This window comes from Leptonychotes weddellii, chromosome 6 (genome assembly GCF_054177405.1).
Source record: "Leptonychotes weddellii isolate Sample4059 chromosome 6, ASM5417740v2, whole genome shotgun sequence".
NCBI lineage: Eukaryota > Metazoa > Chordata > Mammalia > Carnivora > Phocidae > Leptonychotes > Leptonychotes weddellii.
This window is the reverse complement of record NC_138374.1, coordinates 47318566-47342082: the sequence shown is the minus strand read 5'-3', so window position 1 is coordinate 47342082 and position 23517 is coordinate 47318566. Positions and strand designations below refer to the sequence as shown.

The 23517-nt window shown below is 38.4% G+C and overlaps 1 protein-coding gene across 5 annotated transcripts in view; it reads left to right on the top strand.

Annotated features, from left to right (window-relative positions):
• ADK (adenosine kinase) overlaps positions 1 to 23517 on the top strand; it is a 488918-nt gene that overhangs the window by 11488 nt on the left and 453913 nt on the right. Inside the window, exon 1 of one of the 5 annotated variants that reach the window (XM_006733457.3) lies at positions 10095 to 10270. The exons of the other annotated variants lie outside the window; for them this stretch is intronic. Within the exon in view, the coding sequence (XP_006733520.1) occupies positions 10257 to 10270 (14 nt within the window). The 5' untranslated portion in view covers positions 10095 to 10256. Of the gene's footprint in view, positions 1 to 10094; positions 10271 to 23517 lie in introns of those variants that run through there. 5 annotated transcript variants of the gene reach the window in all.

Sequence of the window (23517 nt, the reverse complement as noted above, 5' to 3'; positions counted from 1 at the left end):
CCCGCATCGGGCTCCCTGCTTGCCGGGGAGTCTGCTTCTCCCTCTGACCCTCCCCCCTCTCATGCTCTCTCTCTCTCATTCTCTCTCTCAAATAAATAAATGAAATCTTTAAAAAAAAAAAGAAAAGAAAAAAAAATAAATGAAATGTTCTGTTAGCATTTTTTTTTTTTTTTAAAGATTTTATTTATTTGACAGAGAGAGACACAGCGAGAGAGGGAACACAAGCAGGGGGAGTGGGAGAGGGAGAAGCAGGCTCTCCGTGGAGAAGGGAGCCCGATGCGGGGCTCGATCCCAGGACCCTGGGATCATGACCTGAGCTGAAGGCAGACGCTTAACGACTGAGCCACCCAGGCGCCCCTGTTAGCCTATTTTTAAGAATAGGACCACAACATTCATTAAATTCAAATGATATTTAAAAACCTCAATTTCATAATGCTTGATAATCATAGGAAAAAGGAAGGGGGGAGGGTAATAGAGATCTGTGAACAGGAATGGGGAGGTAAAAGGAGGTGATAAAAAAGAAAAAGGCTCAGTTCTGTTTAGCTATTTCTGATTTCTAACCTCCAACCTCAGATACCTCATCTTTTCAGCTTTTTACTGAGCTCTGAGCTGTGAATGAGAGTTTGTGAGAAACTTCTTGTTATGAACTGGGTACTATTAAGGTTTTTGTCTAGCTTTGTGTATGCACCTGTGAAGTGAGTAGTATAGACTATAATGCTTTTCAAACTACATCATGGCTCAGTTTGGTTGTAGCACAACTGGTATTTTATAAAAGGAAAATAGAAAAAAAATATCAGTGCATTGAATATGGTAAGCATTAGTATTGCTTTGTGAAACATTGTTCGATTAGGTATAAGTATAGCATACTAGGTTGCAATTAAAAATGTATTTTTCACAGTGCGTTTGGTTTTCTATGCCAAAATTTAGTGGCTTAAAATAATAACCATTTTATTAGAGTTCATGATTTCGTGGGTCAGGAATTCAGATGTGGTTTGGCTGGTTGATTCTTCTGCTCCATGTGGTATTGACTAGGATCACTTGGAGGTATTTAGCTGACAACAGGTCTGGTCTGGAGGGTTCAGATGGTCCTTACTTACTTGTCTGATGCTTTGTTGAGGATAGCTGGAAAGCTTGGCTCAACCCTACTTCTCTTCCTTTCCATGTAGTTTGTGAATCTCTCCGTGTGGTTTCTTCAGCCTCTTAGTTGGGCTTCTTATGTGGCAATTCAGGGCTCCCAAGAGACCAAGCCAGGAACTGGCCGTTCTCTTAAGGATAGCCTGGAATCTGTTATAGCATCACTTCGTATACCTATTGGTCAGAGGAGTCATAGGCTAGCCCAAATTCAAGGGGAGGGGATATAGACTCTTGTCTCCAGGAAACTGAGGCCATTTTTTAATCTGCTACAATTATGGTAAAATAATTTTGGAAAACATGACTGAATCATATTTCCAAGCTTTTATTTCTGTTATTGCCCCTTGAAAGATGATTACTTTTTATAGTCCCCCCTTCCCCATTGGAAAATATGTCTAGTTTTGGTTTCAAAGTTCAGAATTTAACTTAAATGTATATATTATTTTTCCATAAAATACTGAGTGTTTCTGGTTTTTGAAGAAATGATTTAAGATACAAAAATTTCTGTGAAGTCTTAAGTTTGCTATCTGACACTACCTAAAAAGTCTATTTGGCATGAGAAAGGAGCTGCCTCCTTATAATGCCTAAAGATTATATTTGGATTTAATAACCCCCTTCACATACAGGCCATCTGAGGCTGTTATGTTTTTGTTGGAAACAGAAAGAGTGAGAAATCTGCTTCTGTTCCCCACACACATTCCACCACTTTTCAGTAAAGAAAACAGAAACGTTGAATAAAAGAAAATGGAAAACCATTCCAATATTTATAAAACAACCAAGTAGAAATGATTATTTCTTAGGACATTTTTCAGATAAAACTGCATATTCAATTTGAGACCATATTTATTTTTACTCTTATAAAGAAAATGGTAGAGACTAGGGGTTGGAAAAAGGATGTACCTAAGGGCTATATAAGTAAATTTGTTTTGGAACCTTTTGTGAACATTTGTGATTTCAACTTCTGAGTCTTGAAAGATTTGATAAGCAAGGAAGGCCTCAGTAAGCCCTAAATTACATTCATATAGCTAAATGTCTAGGAGGGGGAATTTACTTAGCTTGATAGTAAACTTAGCCACTTGCTATTCATTGTGTACCCCTAAATTCTAGCAGAGTGGTTAAAAGATGTTTTTTGTCAAAAATCACTCTTGTGATTTTGACAGAAATGAAATTGTGGTTGAAATTTTGAAAAATTAAGAGATCTAAGTAATTATTCTTGGTTTTAATTAAGAATCTTAGTTAAATTAAAGATTAAAATGGCAATTCATTGGCATTTTCATTCATTCATTAAATAGATTTAATCTATTTAAGCATATATGGGAACAAAGGAAGTAATTTCTGAAAATATTTCAGATGGTGTTCCATCAGGAAGCTCTCATTGGATCATGCATCTTATGGGGGACATCGTAGTGTGGTGTTCTGAAATTTGGATATTTTAAAAGTCTCAGACTTAGTGCAGACTTTTGGGGTTATTCTAGTGACACTGTGTATGTACTGTAGGAATTAGCCCCAGTTCTAGAGTCAAACTACTAAGAGTTTGGATTTCTGTTCTATAATGTGTGACTGGGCAAGTTATTTAACTCTGAGCTTTGGGGCACCTGGGTGGCTCAGTCATTAAGCGTCTGCCTTCGGCTCAGGTCATGATCCCAGGGTCCTGGGATCGAGCCCTGCATCGGGCTCCCTGCTCAGTGGGAAGCCTGCTTCTCCCTCTCCCACTCCCCCTGCTTGTGTTCCCTCTCTCACTGTCTCTGTCAAATAAATAAGTAAAATCTTTAAAAAAACAAAACTCTGAGCTTCAATTTCTTGAGCTTCAATTTCTTCATCTCTAAAATGGCAATAATAAAACATCTCATATTTGAGAGATAAAGTGGGATAGTACTTGAAAGATACATAGCATGGTGTCTGGGATATACTATGCAGTCAGTAAGTTTTACCTACTATTCTACTTAAATACATACCTACGGCTGCTAGCAGTTGACTCCAAGAATGGTTCCTCTCTTGGGGTGTTGTTCAAATAAAACTGCATATTCAATTCTGGACATTTATTTGTAGTCTATCAATAGAAAACAGTAGGCACCACGAAGTAAGAAAAATTAGAAGAAAAAAATCTGTTTGGCAAGTCTTTATCTCCAACTCTGATTTCTCCCAGAGTTCCAGTCTTCTGAGCTTCTCTTGTGCCTTCTCCATTTTAATAAACAGTACTGTTTACCCAGTTTAGTCCAAATTTACCCAATATATTCCAAAATCTAGGAGTTGCTCTTGATTCCTTCCTTTTCCTTAATCTCTCATATCTAGTCCAACAACAAGTTCTGTCATTCTGTCTCTAAAATGTCCATCTTCTTCTATGTCTACCACTATTATTTGTCAGCTCTATTACTATAATAGGCTTCTAATTTGGTCTCTCTCCTTTCATGCTCCTGTAGTCCATTCTCTACACAATAACCTGCGGTGATCTTTGAAAACAAAATTAGATCATGTTATTTGTCTGTTTAAAACGTTAAAACAGTGGCTTCCTGTCATGCTTATAACAAAATAAAAACTTCGTAGGCTCATAAAAGCTAACATGATCTACTTCTTGCTCTGACCACAACATTTCTTCTCTTCCTTGCCTTTTTCACATTTCTCTTCTAGCCGTCATTTTAGTGCTATCAGTAATGACCTTCCTCCACCTGGCTTTTCCTTGTCATTCAGTCCTCTCCTGCTGGAAGCCTTCCCTGACTATCTAAAGGACCTGTTCTCTACATTGATCTGCTGGTTTTAATTCTGTGCATAACACTTATGATCATTTGATGTTCTTACTGTTGGATTATTCATCCATATCCCCTCACTAGAATATAAGGGCCGTTCATGTTCGTGATTGTAGCTGAATCTCTAGTGTCTTGAGCAGTCGAGTAGCTGCTCAATAAATATTTGTTGAGTTAATGAGTGAATAATTCCTAAAAGCTTGTTTGTAAGTACCATAGACCAGATCTGTAGTGAAATAAAAATAAGAAAAATCTATTCTATAGAAACTATACTTCGAAAGATTCCAGTAGTACTTTGGGAAGAGCTGTTCTTTATTTTGTGATGTCCTTCAAACATTTTTTTAAAAATATTTTATTTATTTGTTTATTTATTAGAGAGGCAAAGAGAGAGCGAGCGGGGAGAGGAGCAGGGAGAAGCCGACTCCATGCTGAGTGTGGAGCCCGACGTGGGGCTCGATCTCATGACCTGAGCTGAAATCAAGAGTTGGACACTTAATCAACTAAGCCACCCAGGAGCCCCTCCTTCATACATTTTTATGTTAAAATGCCCTTTCTTCATGAAATGGTAGTGATATTCAATTGTATAATTTAAAAATGTATTCTTGGCAGCATAAATAATTGGGTAGTGCTGTTACCCTGTACTTCAGACTAGAGGTTTTCTTTGAGTTTCAGAGATCTGTAGTTCACTGGAAATAAAGAAGCACTGTGTAGGTGTTCCCGGGAGGGAGTTGCTAAGAATTTTTACTAAATAAAGTTCAGTCAATCAAATGTTATTATATTCTTCAAATTCTCCTGGGAAACAAATGGTCAGGTTCCATTTAAAGATTATGTTGTTTGAATATGTAATGTTTAAGTGAAATGTGACATAAGAATCTACAGCTAATAATTAAGGGGAAATAAAAATAGTAGACCTTTTATATGTAATGTCTTTGGGGAAGAGTTAATACATTTAGCAATGTTTCTTAGAATAATCTTGTCCATAATGAAAGCTAACTAAAATTAACATTGATCAACTCTTTAAAGAAACAACGCAAGTTGTATTGAGACACAAGTGAACTTTTTTCTTTCGTTGGCCAATAAAAACTGAAATTTTAGGGCTTAAGATGTCACCTATAACAAACTCCCTTGTGTTTCAGGTAAGAAAACTGATGGCTAAAGGTTATAATGTTCTTTGTTAGGTCCGGGATTAGAATTCCTATCTCCTTTTTCCCAGGTTCCTGAACCTTATGCTATGGCACACTACTTATTTTTAGGGAGATAAGAAATTTCTCTTTTTGGAGTAGGATATAGATGGTTTTAGAAGTATTATTTTATTAGCATCTTAATTTATAGGAAATGAGATGTATTTTTAAGTAATATGCAGGGAAGGCATTCCAAATTCAGTGTTGTGACAGCTGGCCTCTTAGGGGCTATGCAGAGCTCTTAAAGTGGTATTTATGCTTTTAATTTTTGTCAAGTTAAGATTTAAAATTAACCAAGAAAATCATAAAGACATTTTATTTTTGTTATTCCTGTTTTAAACAGTCTTTATACGTGAAAAGATGAGATGTGTAAAATAAGCCCAGTTCCTCCAAAAATAAAGTGTAGTTCTGATGGGTTGTGATTTAAAAAATACATTTAAAAAAAACAAAAGGAATAACTTTTGTATTTTTAAAATATTTCAGAAATATAATTAAAATTTAATAATATGAAAATTTTACATTAATAAAACCAATATATAGCAGAAAGTTTATAAGGTAGATCAATATGAAAAAGAAAGTAAAAATTACACATAATCTCACTTTCCAGAGAAACCCATAATGACATATTGGTATATTTCTTTCCCATCTTTTTTCTTTGCATAATGGCATGTATTTTTTTTTTTTTTAACACAGTCAAGCTCATACTCTACATTCCTTTTGTTTATTTTTCTTCTTCATTTAACATATCATGAGTATTTTCCTACATCCTTAAAAGGTCTATGAAAACATTTTGTAATAGCTCCATAACATTCTTCTGCAATTTATTTAACCATTACCCTACTTTGGTTATTTAGAATATCATAAATTTTTTCTATTAATGCTGAAATGAATAAATGGGTGTACAAATCTTTGTTCACATTGTTCTATTTTAATTTATGATAGTTGCCTAAAAAAGGAATTGGTGGCACATACTGCCAAAAAGCTTTCTAGAAATGTATTAATTTATACTCCCACTAACAATGTATGAAAGTGCTTGTTTTATTGCAGCCTCAACTGCAAACTGGTTGTGTTTGAAGAGAACTTAGCTATCATTTTTGGGCTTGAAGCATTTGTTGAAAAAATGTAGTAGGGTGGGTCTGCGTATTTATTTAGGCTACCTGGAGGCACTTAGCTGTTTGGCGTTAGTTATCTATTTGCTTTTATAGTGGCTGACTAACCAAATTGTTAAATAAAATAAAATATTTACTTATCTACCCAAGAGCAAACTGTTCTGACCCACTTATCTTGATGCACCGATTTAAGCTATAAGGAGGTTAATGAAAGTTAGAAATTTCAGTTGGCTGCTTTTTCTCTGAAGTGAAAAGATTACATTTGAAATAAGTTACTTAAAAAATTGATCAAAAAAGTTTAAGTAGGGTGCCTGGGTGGCTCAGTCGGTTAAGCGTCTGCCTTCCGCTCAGATCACGATCCTGGGGTCCTGGGATGGAGCCCCGCATCGGGCTCCCTGCTCAAGCAGTGAGTCTGCTTCTCCCTCTCCACTCCCCCTGCTTGTGTTCCTGCTCTCGCTATCTCTCTCCATCAAATAAGTGGCTCAGTCGTTGTCAAATAAGTGGCTCAGTTGTTGTCAAATAAGTGGCTCAGTTGTTAAGCGTCTGCCTTCGGCGCAGGTCATGATCTGGGGGTCCTAGGATTGAGCCCCGTATCAGGCTTCCTGCTCCGCGGGAAGCCTGCTTCTCCCTCTCCCACTCCCCCTACTTGTGTTCCCTCTTGCGCTGTATCTCTCTCTGTCAAATAAATAAAATCTTTAAAAAAAAATCTTAAAAAAATTTAGGCTGGGTAGGTAATAATACTCATTAGCTGTGTGTGTGTGTGTGTGTATTTGCATGTTGGAGGGAAGGAAGGAGGGAGAGATGGGAAAAACTGGGTAGAAGAGAGGGTAGGGGAAGATTAGATAAAGAATAAAAGGCCTAGGAGAGAAAGAATAAAGATCTGCTTTTGCATGGAAAAACACGTCTTTACACTTGTCGCTACCTGATTGACTCTGAAAGGACAATCACACATGAGCCCTATTTGCTCAAATAACGTTTTTATGTTTATACCTGCTGAAATGAACTCTGGTACCTAAATACATTTTAAAAGAGTAAACTTTTTGAAAGTTGCATTGACTGATTATGAGAAAGACATTTAAAGTTTAGATTATTAGATGAAGAGGATGCGATATGGCTTTATTTTGATTAAAGATTTGAATATTGCAGACTCTTATCTTTCCTTAATGACACAGAATTCACTATATTTGTTAAAAAATAAAATTTCAAGTCTAGCTGTTTTGGTACCAAAATTAATTAAAAAAAAAACTTTCTTGTTAAAAATCAAAAGTGGGAATCACTGAAGTATTTTAGGCATGAGGAAAAGTGCATTTTATTTTTCATAGGGCCAAATTCATGTTCATTTCTTTCTCTTTTTTTTTTTTAGATTTTATTTATTTGAGAGAGAGCAGGAGCAGGGAGGAGAGGGAGAAGCAGGCTCCCTGGCCCAACATGGGCCTCTATCCCAGACCCCTGGGATCATGCCCTGAGCTGAACGCAGAAGATTAATCGACTGAGCCACCCAGGCGCCCCTCATGTTCATTTCATATCATGCTTCCCAGAGATGTAATTTTAACCCGTGTGATTATAACAAAGTAGTACTTACCTCATGTGCCAGGGGCTCCAATAGACACTTTACTAGAATTTTATTTTTCACAATGCCCTGAAAAGCATGTAATGGATAAACTGAGGGACAGATAGGTTAAGAACCAGCCCAAGGTCATGCAGCTAGTAGGGAGCCAAGCAGAGGTTCCAAATACTGTCTTGCTACCTTTACAACCTTGCTATTTAACATGGCCTATGGGACCAGAAGCAATTAATTAGATCTGGGTGCATAAAGAATTGGCAAAGTCTTGGTCACAGAGACCAACCCTTATTTTAACAAGATTCCCTCAAATGATAATGTATGCATAATAAAGTAGCACCATACTACATCGCATATTAAAAATTACATTGAGGTTTTGAAATCCTTTCTAAGGATTATTCCTGTTTTGACTTTAGTTCATGTGGGCTGTCAACATTTTCCATAAGAGGAGGAGGGAAAGTGTTGAATTGTTCATGTCTCCTCCACTTCAGATTGCTATTCTGCAGCTTCTTTGATTCAGATCTTTTTTAATCCAGAGGAACAACTGATTTGTCTGCTTGTGGACATTTGGTCAAACTCTCACTCAGCCAAGCATAATTAGGTTTTTAACATTCTTTTGTCCTGGACTAAACGCACCAGATTTATAGTCCATGGGTTCGTTCTGGATAGTCATTTAACAAATTAAAGAGAACAATGCTAAAAAAAGCATTTTTGAATGAAACTGGAAGTCTTGAAATATTTGATGTTTTGGATGGTTACAAGGAACCACAGATCTGTATAAACTGGTCTCCCTACTGATTTCATTTTGTGAACATAATTATTCTGTCAGAGGGGCAATGATAGGTAAGAAAAGAAGGAAGTCTAACTTGGACAGTGGAACAGCAATGTCCAGTAGAAATGCAATGCAAGACCCATATGTTTTAAGTTTTCTAGTAGCCACATTAAAATAGTAAGAAGAAACAGTTTAAATTAATCTTAATACATTTTATGTAACCCAGTGTAGCAAAGTATTATTACAACATGTAATCAATATAAAAATTATTACTGAAATACTTAATATATATTTTTTTGTACTAAGTCTTGAAAAATTTGGTATGTATTTTATAATTGCAGTGTCTCAATTTGGGTGCTAAATTTTCAACAGTTAAAAAGTGAGATATAGTCCAATGAAAAAAAATTGTGTTTGATGGAAAATATTTTACATTGCTTTGTTTTAAAATTTAATAAAATAAAATAAATTCAGTTATTTCGATCACATTGGGCACATTTCAGTATCATATGTTGGATTGTGTTTCTAATATAACTGATTTCAGACCTGTGGAATTGATCACACCCTATATGGTCAGTAAGTGAATGCCACTGGAGGCTGTAGTGTGTTAATATAAATATTACTTTACCGAGAATAAAGAGGGAATAAAGAAAAGCTATTTAGGTCATAAAGCTTACAATGATTTTCCTCCCTCTGATCATTACCGCAGTTGAAATTTACCTGTCTTATTAGTGGTTCAGAATCAGTTTCTTAACCCTTTAGCCCCACTAAATTGTAACGTTAAGACCAGGAGTTAGTGTCCTTCCATTTTTTTCCCCCCTCTATGGCATTAGATTCTTGCTTCAGACCTTTGCATACTTTTCAGAAAAGTGTGGTAAGCAGTATAGTATGAGTGGGCCAGTTTGACCCAGAGGCTTTAAAACTTTGTATGTGTACGTGGATCACCTGGTACTCGCTAAAAATACCAGTATCCGGGCCCCACCTTTCTAGATTCTGATGCACAAAGTTTACAGTGGGCCCTGGACACTTCCATATTAAACCGTTCTAAGTGTTTCTGAAGTCCAAGAACGTTTGGAGACCACCGGACTCAGCAACTGATTCTTAAAGGCTGCGAGTTCGAATTTAACACATCCTGCTGCTGTTGCCACGCATTCGATTTTCCCCGGGCTGAGGTTTTCCCAGAAGGTTGCTGCTTTTCTTCTGCAGATGGGTTTTCCAGGCTGTTAAACCCCATCCCCACAGACTGCCCTGACAGCGTCCCTGTCCCAAGTCCTGTTAAAGCGACCTGAGCTTGCAGAGGTAGACCGTGGCCATGTGACTGACAGACCCGTTGCCAGTTGGGGCGGCCATTTTTGAGGCGGGCACCCAACCTCCTGCCCCATAAGCCGGGAAGAGGGGGAACCTCGTTACCAAGACTCAAGATGGCCACCGCGCCCGCTAGCCACTGCGCTAGCCAGCGCGCCAGGGAGCGGACACGAGACACGCGGGCGGCTCGCCTCGGCCGGAGGCGCCCCGGGCTCGTCTCCGGCCGCCGGCCGTGGGCGGAGCGCCCGCCCCCTCCCGGCGCGACCAATCAGCGCGTGGGGCCGGCTCGGCCGGGGCCGCCGGCGTGCGGGGTGTGTGAGGACGGGCTCCCGGTCGCCGAGTGCCTGAGCAGAGGAGCAGTTGCCGTGGTACCTGCTGCTGCTCTTGCCGCTGCTGCTGCCGGTGCGGACGCAAAGCATCTGAGGCGAGCGCTGGTGCGTGGGGCAGGAAAGTGAAGCCATGACGTCCATCAGGTAATGAGAGAGGGTGGCAGCCTAAAGTGCTCGCCTGCTGGGCGTTAGCCTCCCGACTGCTGAGAACTGTCGCCCCTTCTCTTGAGTGGTCTGCAGCCTCCCCGTGGCACGGGTCCCCCTCACGATGGAGGTTCTCTCTGCACTTTTCATTTGGTCATTGCTGCTCTCAGAAGTTTTTGGGTCTCTTGCACATGGCGGAGCCCTGTAACTAGCCGCACCGCTGAGGTGACCCTCGCCCAGATCCCAGGGCTTGAAGCTTGCTTGTGTGTGTAGTGGTGGATTTCTCATGAAAAAAATGCAGCTGCCTTTTCCACCCCAGGGGTGACCCAGCGCCTGAGGAAGTGTGACGTGGACCGTGTGTGGCTATGCCTGCATGCCATGCCTTCTGACAACTTCGTTGATGGCCGTGAGCAGACCAGCATATTTGGCCCTGCTCTGATGCAGATACATAGCCCCTAAGTTGCGAAATTGTGTGTCCCTAAAATGTTTGCTTATGACTGGAATTCGTATTCTGGCTCCCCAAGGTACCATCTGTTTACCCACTTGGATCTGAGAGTTACAAGTGAGATGACTTTTGTGAGATAGTAGGTATATAATGAGAGCCATGAACTGGAGACTTAACCCCAATTGCTCTTCCAGAGTTGTGAAGCTTCGGTTTTTTTGTTTGTTTTTGTTTTCTTAATGGTGACAGCTTAAGGGGCTGCTCCACTTTGTGCAGGTAGCATTGACTGAATGTTTAACTATGCTAATGCGACTATTTATAAAAAGAGATAAATTGCTTTATTTACCCAGTGTTCTGAACTGCTTCTTTTAAAGTAGACCTTGGCGTTCTTGTCCCAGGGAAAGGGAGGCTCTAGCACAAATTGAAGAGAATAAACTAAATTAATTTTTGGCTTGTGAGCTGCCAACAGTCTAAGCCCTGATGATATCTCAGTGGCAATTTTGACTATATAATATTCAAGAGATGACTTGGAAACCTAATCCTCAGGTAAGATAAGGTAAGATGCAACTGTGCTGAACTCGGATACAGTTTCTTTCTTAAATTATATAATTTTATACTAACATAGACAAAGAATATTTACCTCATTATGCAGAAGGAGAAATCCAGGTGCTAAAACTTGGAGACCTACTTGGAAAGGTTTCATAGTAAGTTATATTGGGATGTGGGAGTCTAGCTTTTAATGCTAAGAGTGTTTTCGGATGAATTAACACCATGCTGTCAAACCAAGTTAATCTCCCCTCACCTCACTCCCACTTCCATTCCCATCCTTGCAGCCTGCTGCTAATTAGGAGTGTGGGTCAAATACTTTCTGTGTTAAGAATCAGTTCTTATGTGGACTCAGTCTTAATTGACCATTAGACAATGGTCCTGACTGCTCTTCAGTGGAGAAACACAAATCTAAAGCTTCTGTTGCTTGGCAAGTGACAACCGGATGGGTGTTTTAATGTAGGGGTTGAATTGGCTGTTGTGTTCAAGACTGAATTAAAGGTTGACATCAGCCTTATTTGACTTACGGAAGGATTGATAATTGCTAATAGTTAAATTTTATGGTTGTTTCTTTAGATGTTCGTTTGTATTTTACATAGTCTTGAATTACAATGATGACCCCCCAATTTTTAAATTTTTTTAAAGATTTTATTTATTTATAAATATAATTTAATACTATATATAATATAAATATATATATAATATAAATATAATTTAATAATATTTATTTATTAGTTGACAGAGAGAGAGAGAGAGCGTGCACAAGCAGTGGGAGCGGCAGGTAGAGGGAGAGGGAGAAGCAGGCTCTCCCTGAGCAGGGAGCCCGACGTGGGGCTCAATCCCAGGACCCTAGGATCATGACCTGAGCCAAAGGCAGATGCTTAACTGACTGAGCCACCCAGTCACTCCGACCCCCCAAAATTTTTTATATGTTATCTAAACCAGATACCACATTTGTACCTGAGGAAACAGACCAAGAAAAGTTGTGCGAAATCATTTAGTGGCAGTTAGGAATTGAATACAGACGTCCATGATGTAGTGCACTGCATGATGCTTTTATAGAAACAATATAATTTAATTTCCTGAAAAAGCTGCTTCTATGGACAAAAATTGTCAAGTATTGTGAGAAACAATTATAGCAACTCTCTTTTGCTTTTCTTTAGTCCTCTAAGGAATTTGATAACTTAGAACTTGGGTTCATGAGTAGGCAGGGAGACTACTGAAGTTGAAGCAACTCTCTATATGTGGTCGCAGTTTTGAATGAGTTGGTAATCCTACAGATACCAGCCACTTTCCACTGAAGACTGCATTCAGTGAATTTTGTCAGTTTTAGTTTTCACAAACATGGTATTAGGCTTGTTCCCATTTTGTGCCTAGTCTAACAGTAGCCCAAAGTTAGGTATTATTGACCAGCTTTTACTGGTGAGGAGAGTGATACAGATCACAAAATTATCCAAATCTGACTTTATGTCCAATGTTGTTTTTTACACCATACTTAAAATAATTGTTGCTAAATACAGTAATATGTAAGTCTTTGCAATGACAGAATGTAAGATGGAAACCAGTGAGGACTAGTGGTCAGCATACCTGGGTTCTAACTGAATCATTTTTCTTGAGTTCACTGATTTTCCTTTCCTTTTCTTCTCTGGACATTTGTTTAATGAAATATTCAGTGATAATGATACTAATATGTATCCCACAGTGTTGTTAGGTAGGTATGAAAGTGCTTTTAAATTTTAAGGCATTTTATAAATGCAATGTTCTCTCATTAAAGCAATTTGAATCTCTTAGAGAAAGTGTTGTCTGAAAAAAGTTTAAATTTTAAATTTTTAAATAGGAAGCAAACTTACCCATCTGATTCCCTCCCTCATTTTACATTTCAAGAAACTGAAGCTAAGAGATACTGCGATTTGTTTAAGCTCAACCCAACAGTTGCAGATCTTGAACTAGAATCCAGATCTCTATATAGACACCTGGTTCAATGCCCTTTACAATTTAGCATTCAGCTATTAGGAATTCATAAATAATGATTTAAATCAAAAGCATTTTTTAAAAAACTTAAGATCTTTTAATGAAATTGGCTGGAGATACTATCTTTTTGACTTATTTGTATTCTGCTCTGCTGCATCATTATTGATGAAGTCTAAATTTACAGCCTCTAAAACCAATAATCCTTGAAGAATGACTTTTGTCTTTTGTTATATATATATCAGATTCCAACTGGTCTTTATTTGGGAAATGATAGAACATATTTGATAAATTGATGCTCTTGTCATTTTTAATTGGCCCAATAGGAAAGTTGATGCTTGAGTTAAATTCAGGAGACATCAAAAGATGTGCAGTGTTAGGACTAGATGAGAATCTTAGAGGGTGTTCAGTTGGTTAAGCGTCTGCCTTTGGCTTAGGTCATGATCTGGGGGGGGTCCCTGGATCAAGTCCGGCATTGGGCTCCCTGCTCAGTGGGGAGTCTGCTTCTCCTTCTCCCTCTGCCCCTCTGCCTGTTCCTGCTCTCTTTCTCTCTCTCAATTAAATAAATAAAAAATCTTAAAAAAAAAAAGAAAGAATCTTAGAGGGCATTTTACCCTTTTCCTTTCTCTATACTGGACCTTGAGTCTCAAAGTGAAGGGTATGTCCTAGTTAGGCAGTGGTAGAGCTTAAGATAGAACTTAGGTCTTCTGACTTCTACTTTATGTACTTTTCACTGAGCAACACTGTTTCAAAATACTGTTGTGAATATTGCCTTGTTTTCCTAACATCAGTGCCTATACTGGTTTTGGACCTTGGTTTAGAACTTGATTTTGTGCCAGGAAGGCTAGGAAAATGAGGTAGGGAGACAGGGAGAGTGTTTGCTATAGAGCTAAGGAACCCTATTCTTTGGCCTGTCCAGACAGGTCTGATTTGGTCTATTCTGGGACTTGACATGACTGTGCCCTACATGATGATTCTGGAACTACTTTTGTGGGTTAGGCCTACATTGGAAAATTATGTGGGCTGTGGGTTGGGTCCTAGGGTATTTTTCTTGTAACAGTCAAGACTTTTGAGATGCATCCAGTAAGATCTGCCAAGCCACAACATTCATATGGAGACTAAAATGTGGCTAAGATTGAAACTGCCTTGCTTTGTTGAGTTAGTTTCTTTGGAGCCTTTAAATAGAATTTTCAGACTCATTGCAGGACCTGTGTCTTTTATAAGAATTGTAAATTTCAGATTACTATGCAAACTTTTTTATGCTATGGGACTTCTTAGGCAAATGAGCTTTTTAAAATAAAATGAAATTCTTTCATTTATGAAATATTCTGAAGAATGAAAACAGAAATCCTTCTCATACAGAACTGTGCAATGTTGGGATGCCTGGGTAGCTCAGTCGGTTAAGCATCTGCCTTTGGCTAAGGTCATGATCCCAGGGTCCTGGGATCGAGTCCCACATTAGGCTCCTTGCTCAGCGGGGAATCTGCTTCTCCCTCAGCCTGCCGCTCCCCCTGCTTGTGCGTGCGCTCTGTTTCTCTCTCTGACAAATAATAAATTAAATCTTAAAAAAAAAAAAGAACTGTGCAGTGTTGTCAGTTGTTAATGCTCATATTTGTAAATAGGTCATCTTTGTTTGAAAAAGCATACAAGGTTTTCTAACTACAAATCTTTTCAGCCACAGTATTGCTACAATAAGAACTGTCAAAAGATAGAAGGGAACCAAAATGATTGCCTAGACTGTTTGAATGTTAACCCTTTCCTGTCACATTGGTTAATGATCTTGTTTCTTTACCTCTTCATGCCTACTCAGTTTTAAATTATTTAAAAAATACTATAATAAAACATAAGTATGGATTTTTATTTTCAAATATCAAAGCTGGCTTATAAATAGGATGACCGTATGTCCCAGTTTGCCCAGGACAGTCCTGGATCATGCTAGTTATCTTGGCATAATTATTAATAGCTCTTCTTTTATTCTCAAATGTGTCCCATTTGGGTAATAAATTATCTGGTCATCTACTTGTGCACTGTAATAATTTTGTTGTAGTAGATTTGAAATAGAACCATAAGATCATAGAATATTAGTCTATATTTTGTCTAGGTTTGGGTATTTTTCATCGGTCAGACATTTTTATTGTACTGAGAGTTCTGGATGTCCAGATGTAGTATATAAAACATGAAAGTACATGATTTGAAGTTGGGAATCATTTATTTGTTGTCTGACTTCTGACAGGTTATAAAACCTTTCTGGGGTGCCTGGGTGGCTCAGTTGGTTAAGCGACTGCCTTTGGCTCAGGTCATGATCCCGGGGTCCTGGGATCCAGAGTCCTGCATTGGGCTCCCCCTGCTCTGCAGGGAGTCTGCTTTTCCCTCTGCCTACCACTCCCCCTGCTTGTGTGCGTGTGCTCTCTCTCTCTCTGTGTATATCAAATAAATAAATAAAATCTTTTAAAAAAAATAAAACCATCCTGAACCTCTTATTTCTGTTAGATAGAGATAATTGCAGTACCTACCCAATGGGGCTATTGTGAGGATTTAAAGACAATAACATAAAAAAATGACAGTAACATAAAAAAATGACAGTAACATAAAAATGTTTAAGCTACAAATTATACGTGTTAGTCATGTCACATATGTACTTCTGAAATTGAATTTAAAATGAACAATTTTGGAGTGCCTGGCTGGCTTAGTCGGAAGAACGTGTGACTCTGGATCTCGGGGTCCTGAGTTCATGTTGGGTGTAGAGATAACTAAAAGAATTAAATAAAATGAACAATTTTATCTAGTTTAAGGGAACTTACTATTTAACAGAGCATAGACTATCTTTTATAAGTGTTTTACTGTAATGGGCAGCAGGGAATTAATAATAGTTGAAGATATATATGGAGATTTTTGGGGTGGGGACGGCTGAAATTGTCAACATTATTTGTATGACGGAAAGAATGATCCTTTAGGAAGCAAAAAAAGATGAAGCTGGACAGAGGGAGGAGATTTTTTTTTTTTTTTTTGGTCAAAAAGAGATTTATTACTTGAGATGCCTGGGTGGCTCAGTCGGTTAAGTGTCTGCCTTTGGCTCAGGTCATGATCCCAGGGTCCTGGGATCGAGTTCCGCATTGGGCTCCTTGCTCAATGGGGAGCCTGCTCCTCCTTCTGCCTGCCGCTCCCCCCTGCTTGTGCTCTCTCTGTCTCTCTCTTTCTGACAAATAAATAAAATCTTAAAAAAAAAAAAGATTTACTACATAAGTTAGTGTCTCATTAGTAGGGAAGACTATAAATTTCTAATTTTTTGTAAAAAAAAAAGTTTTATTAAATCAGTTACCTTATCAGAGATCATTTTCTTGAGTGTGCAAGAAGGCATATTCAGAATACAAATGCAAGAATTGGCCTTACAGAGCCTAAGGGACATAAATATTTCTTTATTCTATTCACTTGGCTAGTGAAAAAAAATGTCAGTGATATAATTTAGTATATACCATATAGTAAAATCACAGATCCGAAGTTCACTGAATTTTGAATATGAATATATATATATTTATTTATTTGTATAAATACAACTCAGGTCAATATATAAAACATGTTCATTTCCCCTTCCTCTTTTCGATCAATCCTACTCCCTCTCCTATCCGGGCAACCATTTTCTGATTTCTATCAGTAGATACTGGTTTGCATGTTGTAGAACTTCATATACATGAAATTATACAGTAATTATTTGTGTCTATTTACTTTTATCTGATTACTTTTGTTCAATAATTATTTTGAGATTCATCCATTTTGATGTGTATGTCAGTAGTTTGTTCCTTTTCATTGCTGAGTAATATTCCATTATGTGGAGATAGTAACAGCCTGTTGGTGGACTTTGAGTTGTTTCTAGTTTTTGGTTACTATAAATAAAGTTACTATGAACATTTTTTTAAGCCTTTGTATGGACTTGTGTAACTACCTAAGTGTGGAATTGCTGTGTCCTAGGATAGATGTCTATTTACCTTTAGAAACCACCAAGCTTTTTCAAAATGGAAAACTGAACACATTCCACATTCCTACTAGTGGTGTTATGAAACTTCCAGATATTCCATATTTTTTTTTTTTTTAAGATTTCATTTATTTATTTGAGAGAGAGAAAGCACAAGCTGGGAGGAGGGGCAGAGGGAGAGAAAGAAGCAGATTTCTCTGCTGAGCAGGGAGCCAAACACGGGGCTCCATCCCAGGATCCAGGACCTGAGCTGAAGGCAGACACTTAACCAACTGAGCCACTCATGCGCCTCCAGTTATTCCATATTCTTAACAATGTTTGGCATTTTTTTATTTAGCCATTCTGGTGGGTTTGTAGTTGTATTTCATGGTTTTAGTTTTCAATGCCTTGATGACTAATGATGTTGTGATTATATACCATTTGCTTATCTTTTCTTTTGAACTGTCAGTTTAAGTCTTTTAACCTACAGTTTGGTTTTTTTTTCATGTTGTTGCTGATTTGTAGTTCTCTTTATATACTGGACACAATTTTTCAAATTTTACACACACACACACACACTCTCACACACATACTTAGATATGTTTGCAGATGTTTTCTCCACACTTTGAGCCATGTCTTTCCATTTTAGTATCTTTTGGGAGCAGAAGTTTTAAATTTTGATGAAGTCAAATTAATAGATTTGATTTATTTTATGATTATTACCTGTTGTGTTCTTAGAAGTCTTTCCTTATCCCTGTCACAAAATTGTGTAACTATTCTGTTACGTTTTCTTCTAGAAGTTTTAGAGTTTTATTTTTATTTTTTTTCAGACAAAATTACTTAGGAAATATTTTATTGTACAAAATTTACATTTGTTGTATATAGTGAAAAGCATGGCAAAACAACTTTTGTTAATCCATTTTCTTTGAGATTTTTTGTGAAAAGTAAAGATTTATTTTCTAATACATCCTCAGATAATATAACTTTTTATATAGTTGTTTAACAGTTGTGTTGGTAATAAATGTCTTGTGACATAAGGTATAAAACTGAAAAAAGATTTAAAAAAAGCACAGGGGGAAGACCACTGCCAAAGAGTAATCTCCACGAACTTGGCATTTTCCACTGCAAGGCAGATGCTGTGGGGTCATCACACTGTAAACATGGTTTGATTATCTGAAGCCATTTGTTAAGATACTCAACAAGACCTAATGCATCTGGGATATTGTCTCCTTCTGAAACAAATTTCAGCAGAACCACCATTGGGATTTCTTTTTTTAAATATTATTTTGACAGAGACACAGCGAGAGAGGGAACACAAGCAGAGGGAGTGGGAGAGGGAGAAGCAGGCTTCCCGCTGAGCAGGGAGCCAGATGTGGGGCTCGATCCAAGGACTCTGGGATCATGACCTGAGCCGAAGGCAGACACTTAACGACTGAGCCACCCAGGCGCCCCCACCATTGGGATTTCTTTAGAACATCTGCGAAGCTGTAGATCATTAGGGTGATATGAATGCTTGAAAGAACAATAACTGGCACAGTTACTACTTTTCACCCAGGAAAGCAGTTTTTCACAGAATGGCTTTGATTTATACTTAATAAAAATTGATCTTAACTGAAGAGCCACTAGCTTCTTTGAAGGCAATGGATATATTTCAGCATTTATACTGAGTTCTGTTCAGTTTTCTTCTGCAGTTGCATATGGATTGTTTCCAACCATCCGCACAAGACAATCGGTATAGAAGTAACCATTCTTACACATAGTGTAGAAATAATCAAATCCATTGCAAACTGTCCGACATTTCCAACAGATACTGCTGGCATTAGGAAAGTGTAGCTCGTGAGTTCAGGGACTGACTCTCCACACGGAACGACTATGGCCCCACAGAAGTGGGAGAACAGGGTGAGCGCGGGCGCAAAGGCGAAACCGCGAGCGCAGCGCCACGGGGATGCGCTGGAGTCCCTAGAGCCTCTAGCGACCAGTTTTATAGTTTTAGCTTTCACATTTACATCTGTGATCCATCTTAAACTATCTTCTTGCTGTGGTGTAAGAGTTTCTTGAAAGAGTCCTCAGTCAGTTGATTAGATTGGTGTAGGTTTTTTCCAGGACTCACTATTTTGATCCATTGATCTGTTTGTATATTGTTAGGCTAGTACCACACTGTCATAATGTAGTTTTGTATGATTGGTATTTTTTCTTTACCTTTTTCATAGAATTCAGTAATGAAGCTATCTGGGCCTGGAATGTTTTTTGGGTAAAAGGATAGAAGATTTAAAATTTTTTTAAAAAAGATTTATTTTAGAGAGAGAGAGAGAAAGAGAGCCTGCGGGTATGTGAGTAGGAGGGAGGGGCAGAGGGAGAGAAAGAGAGAATCCTCAAGCGGACTCCCCGCTGAGCTCAGAGCCCAACATGGGGGCTCAGTCCCAGGACCCTGAGATTATGACCTGAGTCGAAATCGAGAGCAGGCTGCTTAATCGACTGAGTCACCCAGGTGCTCCAATTTCTCCACATTCTTGCCAATGCTTGTTACTGTCTCCCAATCTTTGCTGAGTGCTCTGTGTGCTTGTAGAAGCATATGTTTCACACTCAGGCAGGCTTAGAACTCTGCCATAACCTTTATTTCCTGCTTGTGCAGAGGCTTATGGCTCAGAGATGATTGCTTAGGACCTTTCAGGTTTTTCTTGAGCATGCCACAGCTCTGGGCACATGTACATGGCCTTCTAGATTCTCAGGAATATTCAGAACTTTTCAGAACCCTTTATGGATATCTCACCCCCACTTTTCCTTTTAAGTTTTTCGGTTAGCTTTTTGTTTGGGCCAACTGCTTCAGAAGCTGGGATGTTAAACGATTGCAGCTGATTGTTTTTGACAAATTCCCCTGGGGAAAAGGCTGTTAGAGCTGGGCAAGCTCTGAGGTCAAATAAGAAGCCTCAGGAATGGGGTTTTTCAGGGGACTGCCTGTAAGCTCAAATAATAGCAGTTCTCTGAAAATAGGGCGTTGAAAGAGCTCCAGTCCTCTTCTGACCCCTCCAGTAGCTGCTAGGCTCCTGGTTTTCAATGTGTGTGTGATTTTGCTTTTTAAAGCTACCATGGAGCTGGGAAGAGGGGGATGGGGATAGGGCAAGTTAAAATGGCACAAAGCTTGCTGTTTTTAATGGTATTTGGCCTTTTTTTTTAATGCTCCCCAGATTGTTGTAAGCCCTTGGTTAATATTTAGAGTTCTGAAAAAGTTGCTTTTGACTTTTTTTTTGGATGTCTTGTTGCTTTAATGGAAGAGATTGTCTTTGGAGGCTCTTATTTGTCATAATGTCACCCCAATTGTCTTTTAAAACATTTTTAGTATACTCTTCCTTTCTTTTGAAATACATTAAGATTCACATAAGTTGCAGAAGTAGTACAGAGAGTTCCTGTGCACTCTTCTTCACCCAACTTTCCTTATTAATACAGGACTCTTAAGTTGACTACAGATGTTATTAGAATGTTACCAGTTTTTGCACACACTGTTTTTTACTGGCCAGGTGGTGGTGGTGTATAGTTCCCTAAAATTTTATCATGTCCAGATTAGTGTAACCATTAACTCAGGGTCCTTGACTGTTCTGTCACCACAAAAAAACTGTTTTGTGTTATCTCTTTATGTTCCCCCCCTCCCCTCAAGGCCTGGCAACTACTAATCTGTTCTTTTTTTTTTTTTGTGAGAGAGAATGAGAGAGAGCATGAGAGGGAGGAGGGTCAGAGGGAGAAGCAGACTCCCTGCTCAGCAGGGAGCCCGATGTGGGACTCGATCCCGGGACTCCAGGATCATGACCTGAGCCGAAGGCAGTCGCTTAACCAACTGAGCCACCCAGACGCCCCTAATCTGTTCTTTAGCAATATAATTTTGTCACTTTGAGATTGTTATATAAATGGAATCATACAGTATGTAACACATAGACATGGCTTTTATTTTCACTTGGCATGTGTCTTTGAGATACATCCAAATTATATCATAGTTCATTTCTTTTTATTATTCCATGTTCACCTATTGTATTGGTGTACTACAGTTTGTTTACCTACTAACTTGTTGAAGGACATTTGGTCATTTCCAGTTTTTTTTTTTATTATTACAGATAAAGCTGTTGTGAACGTTTGTGTACAGGTTTTTGTGCGAACTTAAGTTTTCATTTTTCTAGGATAAATGTACAATACTGTGATTCCTTCCTTATTTTTGTCTTTTGCCAATTACTAAAGGAGGGGTGTTAAGACTGTGCATTTGTCTAATTTGTTTCTCTCAATTTTTTTTCCCCAAGTTTTTTGAAGCCATTTATTTTCTTTTCTTGATGAAATGACTTATTTATATGAAATCCTTTTTATATGGTGCCACTCCTTGTTTTAAAGTCTACCTAGTTTTAGGGGCGCCTGGGTGGCTCAGTCGTTAAGCGTCTGCCTTCGGCTCGGGTCATGGTCCTGGGGTCCTGGGATCGAGCCCCGCATCGGGCTCCCTGCTCAGCGGGAAGCCTGCTTCTCCCTCTCCCACTCTCCCTGCTTGTGTTCCCTCTCTCGCTGTGTCTCTCTCTGTCAAATAAATAAAATCTTTAAAAAAAAAAAGTCTACCTAGTTTTAAAGTCTGTACAGCATAGGGAATATAGTTGATGGTATTGTAGTAGCATTGTATGGTGACAGTTGGTAGCTACACTTGTGCACATAACGTAATGTATAGAGTTGTTAAATCACTGTTTTGTACAGCTAAAACTAATGTAACATTGCATGTCAGCTATACTTTAATAAAGTCTACCTGTATGATACTAATATAGCCACTGCAGTTTTCTTATAATTAGTGTTTGCATAGAATATCTTTCTATTCAATCTTTTATTTTCAAACTCTCTATGCCTTTATATGCAAAGTGTATCTCTAGCAAATTATGTTTAATTTGTTTTTCTAAAATTTTTAGCTATTTATTTAGAGAGAGCGTATGCAAGCGAGGGGGGGAGGGGCAGAGGAAAGGGAGAGAGAGAATCCCAAGCAGATCCTGCACTGAGCACGGAGCCTGATGCGGGGCTCCATCCCATGACCCTGAGATCACCATTGTGCCAAAATCAAGAGTTGGATGCCCAACCAACTGAGCCCCTAGGTGCCCCATTTAGTTTTTAATCCAGTGTGACAGTCTTTATCTTTTAATTGGGAGTGTTTATCCATTTACATTTAATATAATTACTAATACGGTTGGGTTTTAGTATACCATCCTTTTGTTTTCCATTATCCTTTATGTTGTTTTGTCTTTCCTGCCACCTTTTCTAAGTTGAGTATGTTGTAGTTTTTCATTTTATATCCTCTATTAGATTTTGTTGTATTTTTTTTTTTAAGATTTTATTTATTTAATTGAGAGAGTGAGAGAGAGTGACAGAGCATGAGCGGGGACGGAGGGAGAGGGAGAAGCAGACTCCCCTGCTGAGTGGGGAGCCTGATGCGGGTTTTGATCCCAGGACCCTGGGATCATGACCTGAGCCGAAGGCAGATGCTTAACCGACTGAGCCACTCAGGTGCCCCTTTTTGTATTACTGTTTAGTGATTGCTCTAGGGAGCACAATGTTCCTTTTTAACTTGTCACAACCTATCTTGAATTAGTGTTCTGTCATTTCACTGTTAAAAAAGTTTATCAGAGAACTTACAGAACCTAGGGGGAGAGAATGAATAAAACTTTGGGAGGACGGACAGCAGTACTTAACACAGAACTCCAGAAGCTATCATTCATACTGTGAACATCACCCTCTGGAGTTGTGCAGGGGACAACTTGTGCACCTTTACATGGGAACCTTTCAGTATGAGTTGGGCAGAGAATAATATCTGAAAGAGGTGTCATATGAGAAATTTTAAAAAGATGAATGGGAATTTGCCAGGCAAAAGATGTAGGGGAAGGACTGCAGTCAGTTTTTTCAGGAACAGTGAAGTATTATGATTAGCAAATAGATGATGTATGTATTAAAATGGTGAGAGATAAAGTTAGGCACCATATTTCAGTGATTTTAATATGCACATTTCTTCCCATTTTAATATCCCTGAAATTAGCATGTATTTTATAACTGATTGTGTTTTGTCAATCACCATGAAAAATTGGAATATATATTACAGTTCAGGGCATATTAGATTTGATGAAATACGGTAGGTTCCAGCTAGATTCAATGTCCTGTATGTTAAAAAGGCTAAGTCTTTTAGATTTTATCCTATATATAATTGGAAGCTAGGCTGACATTAAGTAGAAAAATACAATAGATTGTTTAAATAATGTAATTCGGGTGATACTGTATAGAATTTATATATACAGGTACAATGTGTGGGTTTTCCAACACCACCAAGCAGTTAACTCTATT